The 9,467-nt window shown below is 39.6% G+C and overlaps 1 protein-coding gene across 11 annotated transcripts in view; it reads left to right on the forward strand.

The window, feature by feature from the left end:
• MGA (MGA, MAX dimerization protein) overlaps positions 1 to 9,467 on the forward strand; it is a 144,238-nt gene that overhangs the window by 82,985 nt on the left and 51,786 nt on the right. For all 11 annotated transcript variants that reach the window (XM_023514266.1, XM_023514272.1, XM_023514267.1 and 8 more), the window contains 4 exons: positions 1,399 to 1,530; positions 1,901 to 2,005; positions 3,590 to 4,251; positions 5,337 to 5,682. In XM_023514266.1, coding sequence (XP_023370034.1) covers positions 1,399 to 1,530; positions 1,901 to 2,005; positions 3,590 to 4,251; positions 5,337 to 5,682 — 1,245 coding nt within the window. The remainder of the gene's footprint in view (positions 1 to 1,398; positions 1,531 to 1,900; positions 2,006 to 3,589; positions 4,252 to 5,336; positions 5,683 to 9,467) is intronic.

Consider the following 9,467-nt stretch of genomic DNA (forward strand, 5'->3'; position numbering starts at 1 on the left):
AAAAAAAAAAAAAAAGGATTTGTGGCTTATAACCTACCTAATGTTTTCACATTTTAGGGAACTAGCACTCTCAACTTTTTATTGGAACCTATACCTAGGACTTAATGTTTTTACTATAATATTTAGTATGTGAACTCTTTGGCTTCAATTAAGATTTAAGTTAAATACTTTGCCAAAAATTTCCCCTTAAACAAAGAAGTCAGGATCTTAATAGGCTCAGGGTGTGGTGGCTCATGCCTATAATCCTAGCACTGTGGGTGGCCGAGGTGGGAGGATTGCTTAACTTCAGAAGTTCAGTAACAGCCTGAGCAGAACAAAACCTTGTCTCTACCAAAAAGGAAAAATAAGCCTGGTGTGGTGATGCATTCCTGTAGTCCTAGTAACTGAGGGAGACAAGACCCTGTCTCTTGAAAAAAGAAAAGAATAATCAATTACCAATAAGTATCAATAATAATTAAAGAATCAGCAGCTATAATCAGGTCAGGTGCTCAGTCTGAAGTAAATTTGTATTAAGAGACCCTAGAAAATCTATGAATCACCATGAGTTAGCTCACAAAAAGATGCAAATTATGCTATTTATGTATTAGTTATGGATTGTTAATAAAGTTGCTATCTACTTCTGAACTTAGTACATTTATTTAGCAGTCTGAACATGGCCTAGGGATTCCTCTGCTTAGGATCTCACAAGGCTACAATCCAGATTTTGACCAGGCCTAGTTTCTCATTGGAGACTTGGCTGGAGAAGTATCCTCTTCTAGTTTTCCTTGGCTTGTTTTTTTTTTTGTGTGTGTGTGTGTGTGTGTGTGTTTGTTTGTTTTTTTAAGAGACATAGTCTCACTTTCTTGTCCTCGGTAGGTTGCACAGCAACCTCCAGCTCTTGGGCTTACGCGATTCTTTTGCCTCAGCCTCCTGAGTAGCTGGGATTACAGGCACCCGCCAGAACGCCAGGTTATTTTTTTGTTGCAGTTTGGCTGGGGCCAGGTTTGACCCCACTACCCTTGGTATATGGGGCCGGCCATACTCACTGAGCCACAGGCACCGCCCTTTTCCTCGGCTTGTTAGCAAAATTTATTTCCTTGCAACTTTTGTAAGATGGATGCTGTACTCTTATGTTATCACATATATATATATATATAATGATGTGCATCCCAATTCCATTTGACCCATTTGCATTGCTTAGCAACAAATCACAGACCCTGCTCCCATTCAAGGAGAGGGTGACACAAATGTAGTAACAGAGGTGTGGATTATGGGGCCACCTTATGATGCAACTCTGCTACTGTTTATTTTTAATTTCATCATTTTTGCTGCCCACTGTCTTCTTTATTGACTCCCCTGCACTCAAATGTTTAAGTAATAAAGGAGAGAATATGATTTATGGTCCTTTTTTTCTTATAGTTGGCTTAAAATTGAATTCAGTGGATCCAACAATGAGCATTGATCTTAAATACTTGGGAGTACAGCTACCTTTGGCTCCAGCTACTAGCCTTCCTTTCTGGAACCTTACAGGAACCAACCCTGCCTCTCCGGGTGAGTGTGTAGCATTTGTAAAGTTAAACACTGTTTTTCTTAGGTTATTTTTGGTGTGCATAAAAAGCTAATTTTATTGTATGTAAAGATAAAGGATATTCTAAGGTAGCTCTTTCATCTGTTGGCATAATACTAATAAGTTATTTATACTTTTTAGATTAGGTCTTACTGATAAAATAGGTTCGTAATACTGACTTGCTAGAATTTTGGTCATCTTTTTTTTTTTTTTTTTAATTTCAGGCTCCTTTATTCCATGAATATTTACAGAACATCAGCTTTAGGCCAAACATTGACATAATCATTAAAGATAACATTGGGACAAGTATATCAATTTTATGAGGAAACAAAACATCTTTTTTTTCTTTTATAGATGCTGGATTTCCCTTTGTTTCTAGGACAGGGAAAACCAATGACTTCACCAAGATAAAAGGATGGAGAGGAAAGTTTCACAGTGCTTCTGCATCTAGGAATGAAGGTAATTTGTTGTTTGTGTTTTGCTTTTTAAAAAGATTCTGAACGTCATCTGAAACATACAGCCAATAGTTTTGTTAAAAATAAATCTTGGTGGTTTTTCTTCATTCCTTCTCTCTAGACTTTAAAATGTATGGAAAAGAATTATCTTGCTGATTTTTTTTTTTTTTTTTTTTTGAGACAGAGCCTCAAGCTGTAACCCTGTGGCATTACAGCTTACAACAACCTCTGACTCCTGGGCTTAAGCGATTCTCTTGCTTCAGCCTCCCAAGTAGCTGGGACTAAAGGCACTCCCCACAACGCCCGGCTACTTTTTTATTTTTTTGGTTGTAGTTGTCATTGTCGTTTGGCAGGCCCAGGCTGGATTTGAACCCACCAGCTCTGGTATATGTGGTTGGCACTTTATTTAGCTGCTTGAGCTACAGGCACTGTGTGTTGCTGATTTTTATCTGCTACTGATTTTCCTATAGTCAGAACTGTGGGGTTTAATCCTTAATCATGCCAGGCTTAAATAATCCTTTCAACCTTTTTCACAGTATTTCTTATTCTGACAGTTAAAAAAAGCATCATTCTTGGCTTGGAGCCTGTAGCTCAAGCAGCTAAGGCGCCAGCCACATAGACCAGAGCTGGTGGGTTCAAATCTAGCCCGGGCCTGCCAAACAACAATGACAACTACAACAACAACAACAACAACAAAATAGCCAGGCATTGTGGCGTGTGCCTGTAGTCCCAGCTAATTAGAAGGCTGAGGCAAGAGAATTACTTAAGCCCAGGAGTAGGTGGTTGCTGTGAGGCGTGATGCTATAGCACTCTACCCAGGGTGACAGCTTGAGGCTCTGTTTCAAAAAAAAAAAGCATCGTTCTCGAACTGTATACGTCAAAGTAAACTTTTAATGCAGGCGTTTGTGTACCTATTGGTCTCATTTCTTAGTGTCTTTCTATTCTTACTGCATTTATTTGCAGTTTATACTTTAATTAGATAAATTTACCATTTGTTCCAAATTGTTTTTCTCACCTTTGAATCTCTGTTCAGTGTTACAGCGATGTAATGCATGTCTTTCTGCTAAAGTTAACTTTTTTCATAAAATCTAAATTGTACATTGGCCTTCCTTCTTCCCTGGTGTTTTTTTAAAACTCCACATAGTCCAATCACTTAAATATTGCTTTGGCATTCTGTTGAGTTCTGTTGTGATTTAACTCTATTTTTTGCTGTTATATTTTTACTTATCTCTGTTCTCAATAGCTAAAAGTTTTCAAAGGTTGAAGACTCTTAATTACTGTTGTTATCACTTTACAAAAATTAGTGCTCAAAAAGTATTGTAATTTGATAATTTTAGGGTAGGACATACTTATTGAGAATGGATTTTAATGTAGTTGTTGCCTGAGATTAGGGAACAGATTTTAATGTAATTAGTCTCTGAGACTCACATTTTTCACTTGGTTTTCTATTTTTTCTCCTTTCTGAGGAGGGATAATTTAAAAGATTTAGCAACTTGTAGCTCAGTGTTTCTGGCCTTTTTATTGTATTTTTCTGGAGATCTGAAGATCTGCCCTAGATTTTTATAAGTATCTTGTGTCTCATTTCTAGGTGGAAATCCAGAAAGTTCACTGAAAAACCGTTCTGCTTTCTGTAGTGATAAGCTAGACGAATACTTGGAAAACGAAGGCAAGCTGATGGAAACAAGCATGGGTTTCTCTTCTAATGCTCCCACATCTCCTGTGGTATACCAGCTTCCCACCAAGAGTACCAGCTATGTACGAACACTTGATAGTGTACTAAAGAAGCAATCTACCATTTCCCCTTCTACCTCTTACTCTTTGAAGCCTCATTCTGTAGCCCCTGCCTCTCGAAAGGCAAGGTCTCAAAACAAACAGGCAACTTTAAGTGGCCGAGCTAAATCATCTTATAAATCCATTTTACCATACCCTGTTTCACCAAAGCAGAAAAACTCTCATATGATTCTAGGAGATAAGGTCACTAAGAATTTTTCAAGCACCATTTCAGAAAATCAGGTGAATAATTTTGTTGTGCCAACTTTAGATGAAAACGTATTTCCAAAGCAGATTAGTTTGCGTCAGGCACAACAGCAGCAACAGCAACAGCACCAAGGAACCCGCCCTCCAGGCTTGTCTAAATCTCAGGTGAAATTAATGGACCTGGAAGACTGTGCACTTTGGGAAGGAAAACCAAGGACCTATATCACAGAAGAACGAGCAGATGTATCCCTAACAACTCTACTTACAGCCCAAGTAAGTATCAGCTATTTTCCAGAAGTATATTCGTGCTTATCCTGAAAAAGTGATGTTAGTGAGGATAAATAGTAGTGGGGCTTTTTGGTTAATTTACCTTGCACAGCAGCTGTCTTCCCCCATTTGCTCTTTACCAACTAGATTAAGTATAGATATTTCTTGCCAGCAGAGGGAGACATTACAGTTAGACTTTTGAATAATGTCCCCTCTCCTGTATAAAGGCAGCTGGCTATTCTGAAAATCTCTAATTTTTGTTTTCCAGCATGTAGGCAGTACATTTGGTGATCTTATTAAAACAAATTTGATAATTCCATTTAAAATGTACTAAATCCCAAAAAATCCAGAAAATTAACTTATGGAGAAAAAAACTTGTCTTTTGTAAAATTTTCATTTGTCATTGCTACACTATCTTTGCATCCTCCAGTGCATGTGATTGACAGAACAGCATGCTAATAATTTTTTCATGAATATCTGTACTTTACCTTCTATTTTTAAGTTCTGTGACTGAATTCTGGAGGTGAAGATCATCAGATGTTGGAACTAAATGCAGATTGTTTTATTTATTATTAAGCATTAGAACTTTTATTCGTGTGTTCTTGTTTTTTTTTCATTAATTACCCTGGAGTAGGGGCTAGACAACTTCTTCTGTAAAGGGCCATATAGTAAATATTTTAGGCTTTGCAGAGTTGCCCTTTTGTAGTAACTCAGATCTGCTGTTATAGTCCCACATATAATATATAAATGAAGGAGCCTGGTTGAGTTCCAGTTATGAAACTGGCTGGATTTGGCCCAGGGGTCTTAAATCTGTCATTATGTGTAATATCTATTGAGAATCATCATTTTTTTCCGTCACTCTCTCCCGTCTTGTTAATTTTGCTTCTAATTCATGAGAATATACTCTTGTCTGTGTATTAGAATGGGAGATTACGCAGGGTCCTGGTTATATTCGTGGTTTGTTCTTTGACTCTGTTAGTTTTATGTTATTAGTATTCAAGAGGAGAAGGCAGAGCAATAAATGACTGTTAAGTAGTTGCTGTTACAGGGTGATGGTTTAGTAGCATTACAATGTTCTACTCTAATTTTAGGCGTCTCTCAAAACTAAACCTATTCACACAATCATAAGGAAACGAGCCCCTCCTTGCAACAATGACTTCTGTCGACTGGGTTGTGTATGCTCTAGTCTAGCGTTGGAGAAGCGCCAACCTGCTCACTGCCGCCGACCAGACTGCATGTTTGGTTGTACTTGTTTGAAAAGAAAAGTTGTGCTTGTCAAAGGGGGATCCAAAACTAAGCATTTTCAGAGGAAGGCCACCCACCGAGATCCAGTATTTCATGATACTCTGGGAGAGGAGGCAAAGGAGGAAGAAGGAGGAGTCAGGGAGGAGGAAGAACAATTGAAAGACAAAAAGAAAAGAAAGAAGGTGGAATACAGTGAGTATTATTTGAGAGTTAAAATAGTGTGGTATTGATTTTTTAAAAAAATACGGTTGTTTAAAATACTATTATTGGAAGAGAAAAAAATAAAATTACTATTATTTATTTTAATCCTTTCTTAAATTTCTAAATTTATTTCTACTTTAACCCTTGATAAATGATCTAATAAGAATTTTGAGAATTCTTAACATCCTGCATGTGTGATACGCATGCATGTGCACACACATGTGGCCCCCTTTTAAGTTGAGTTTCATCCACTTTCTATATTGCCCTCACCCCAATGTGTGCATGTGCATACATATATACAGATATTCTTTGGAAAGAATACAAATAAACTGTACAATCCATCATGCTTTCTAAAAGGAAATGTTTGCAGTAAGACCCTCTGGTCATGGAGATAAGATGGGGATGTGACAGAACTAAGTCATGTACTTTTTTAAGAAATATTTTTTCTGGGTGGCGCCTGTGGCTCAGTGAGTAGGGCACTGGCCCCATATACCCAGGGTGGTGGGTTTGAACCTGGCCCTGGCCAAACTGCAACAAAAAAATAGCTGGGTGTTCTGGCAGGTGTCTGTATTCCTAGGTACTTGGGAGGCTGAGGCAAGAGAATTGCTTAAGCCCAAAAGTTGGAGATTGCTATGAGCTGTGATGCCACGGCACTCTATTGGGGGTGACTAAATGAGACTCTTTCTCAAAAAACAAAGTATGTTCTCCCAGGATCTTTTGTGACTCTCATTTGTACACATGCGCGTGCTGTGCACAGACACACACATTTTATGGAACTGTTGTATATGTGATATTATAACCTGTAACATTTAATATAAGGTCATAGTCTGCTTTCTGTATCATTAGTTGTAGATCTACGTTATAATGTTAGTTTTCTTTTTGAGATATTATGTTATCCTGTTACCCTCGGTAGAATGCCAAGTGTGTCACAGCTTACAGCAACCTCAACCTCTTGGGCTTAAGGGATTCTCTTGCCTCAGCCTCCCAAGTTGCTGGGACTACAGGCAGCAGTGCCTGGCTATTTTGTTGTTGTTGTTTTGTTTTGTTTTGTTTTTGAGACAGAGCCTCAAGCTGTCCCCCTGGGCAGAGTGCCGTGGCATTACAGCTCACAGCAACCTCCAACTCCTGGGCTCAAGCGAGTCTCCTGCCTCCACCTCCCAAGCAGCTGGGACCACAGGCGCCCGCCACAATGCCCGGCCATTTCTCGGTTGCAGCCATCATTGTTGTTTGGCAGGTCCGGGCTGGGGATCCGAACCCGCCACCCTAGGTGCACGTGGCTGGCGCCCCAGCCGGTTGAGCTATAGGTGCTGAGCCTTGTTGTTGTTTTGTTTTGCAGACTGGGTCCGGGTTCAAACCCACCAGCCCCAGTGCATGTGACCAGTGCCCTAACCACTGAGCTATGGGCGCAGAGCCTATAATGTTAGTTTTAATGGCTTCATTTTATTACGATCCTTTCGGTTAGACATTTAGGCTTTTCTGGTTTGGCTTTTTTAAAAAATTAGGAACAATATCGTGATGAACATCCATAGACTACTAAAAATGGAATTACTGTGATAGTGAGTGTACATGAAACATTTGTGGGTGTTTAATAGAATCCTACCAACTTAGACATGTGCAAATGGTTGGATAATATCTGAACACTGTACATTTATAATATATAAAAATGTCAAACTAATAGGCAAAATTGTTTCAAAGTAGCTGGGAATACAGGTGCTCACCACAATGCTGAGCTGGTTTTTCTATTTTTAGTAGAGAGGGAGGGGTCTCGTTCTTCCTTAGAGCTGGTCTCAAACTCCTGAGCTCAAATAATCCACCTGTCTTGGTCTCCCAGAGTATGTCATTTCTTCAGTGATAGGTTTATTGAGCATTTGTCATAAACTTTTTTCCTATGAATTATCCTTTTTGGCTCGGCACCTGTGGCTCAAGTGGCTAAGGCGCCAGCCACATATACCTAAGGTGGCGGGTTCGAATCCAGCCTGAACCCACCAAACAACAATATCAGCTGCAACCAAAAAAAAAATAGCCGGGCGTTGTGGCAGGCGTTGTGGTCCCAGCTACTTGGGAGGCTGGGGCAGGAGACTCGCTTGAGCCCAGGAGTTGGAGGTTGCTGTGAGCTGTGAAGCTACAGCACTCTACCCAGGGGCATAGCTTGAGGCTCTGTCTCAAAAAAAAAAAAAAAAAGAATTATCCTTTTTAATTCTTTGCTTAACCTTTATTGGAGTGGCTGGTTCCCCTCCCTATATTTTGAAAGAGCTTTATTTTTTCCAAGCTGTAATTTTATAATTTATATTTTAATTTTGTTCACAGCTCCTCTTTTTGCCACAAAAGGGAAATAGCAGAGATAGTTAATTATGGCAGTCTTTTTCTTTTATGGTTTTTACCTTTGAAGTCTTGCTTAAAAAGTCTTTCTCGGCTCGGTGCCTGTGGCTCAAGTGGCTAGGGCGCTAGCCACATACACCTAAGGTGGCGGGTTCAAATCCAGCCTGGGCCCACCAAAACGACAATGACAGCTGCAACCAAAAAATGGCCAGGCATTGTGGCGGGTGCCTGTGGTCCCAGCTACTTGGGAGGTGGAGGCAGGAGACTTGCTTGAGTCCAGTAGTTGGAGGTTGCTGTGAGCTGTGATGTCACAGCACTCTACCCGGGGGATAGCTTGAGGCTCTTTCTCAAAAAAAAAAAAAAAGTCTTTCTCTACCCTTAAGATTATAAAAATGTTTAATTAGGTTTTTTTCAAGTACTTTTACGAACTTAAATTCTTAACATATCTGGAATTTATTTGATGTGACATTTGTAGTAGGGAATCATCTCTTCCTCCAAATGGCTAGTCAGTTGTACCATTACTTAATGAGAAATGTATACTTTCCGACTGTTTTAAAATGTTAACGTAACGTAGCAAATTAAAGTATACTACTAACATTTGGTTCTTTTTCTGAGCTCTCTGGTTTTGTGACCAGTGCTAGGCTGTTTTGTTCACTATGTTAGTGTTTAATTTTTATATACGTTAATGATTTTTGTATAAGTAAGGTTGTAGAGCTTTAAAATGCAATATAATATAGAATTTCCAGCTCCATCCATATCTCCTTACTGTCATACTTAAAACACATAGGGATTTCAGGGTGGTGCCTATGGTTTAGTGGGTAGGACACTGGCCCCATATACCAAGGGTGGTGAGTTCGAACCCCGGCCCTGGCCAAAGTGCAACAAAAAATAGCCAGGCATCGTGGCCGGTGCCTGTAGTCTCAGCTACTCAGGAAGTAAGACAATCGCCCAAACCCAGGAGTTAGAGGTTGCTGTGACACCACGGCACTCTACTGAGGACAATAAAGTGAGACTCTGTCTCAGAAAAAAACAAAACAAAAACACATAGCCATTTCAAGTAACAAAAATTAATTGCAGAAATGCTTGTAAGCAGGAATATTGTACATTTCTTAGGCTTTCTTGCTTTTTAAGTTATTGTCTGCCCTGGTACCTGATCCTTGACCAGAATCAAACTCGGAAGTCAGCTAGTTTTTGAAATATTTTTTGGTTTACTTGTTCCTACTGTTCATTTAAATCAAACAAACATGCCTAGCTATTCCTCTTTAGGAACCAACAGTTTTCTTTGTAGTGTTAGGGAAGGATGAAGAAAGGGATGATATTTTTGTTAATAATTTCTATGTAAGGCTCGGCGCCAGCCACATACACCTAAGGTGGCGGGTTCGAATCCCCAGCCCGGGCCCGCCAAACAACGATGGCTGCAACCAAAAAAATGGCCGGGCGTTGTGGCGAGCGCCTGT

This window comes from Otolemur garnettii, unplaced genomic scaffold (assembly GCF_000181295.1).
Source record: "Otolemur garnettii isolate 467f Iridium unplaced genomic scaffold, OtoGar3 scaffold00050, whole genome shotgun sequence".
NCBI lineage: Eukaryota > Metazoa > Chordata > Mammalia > Primates > Galagidae > Otolemur > Otolemur garnettii.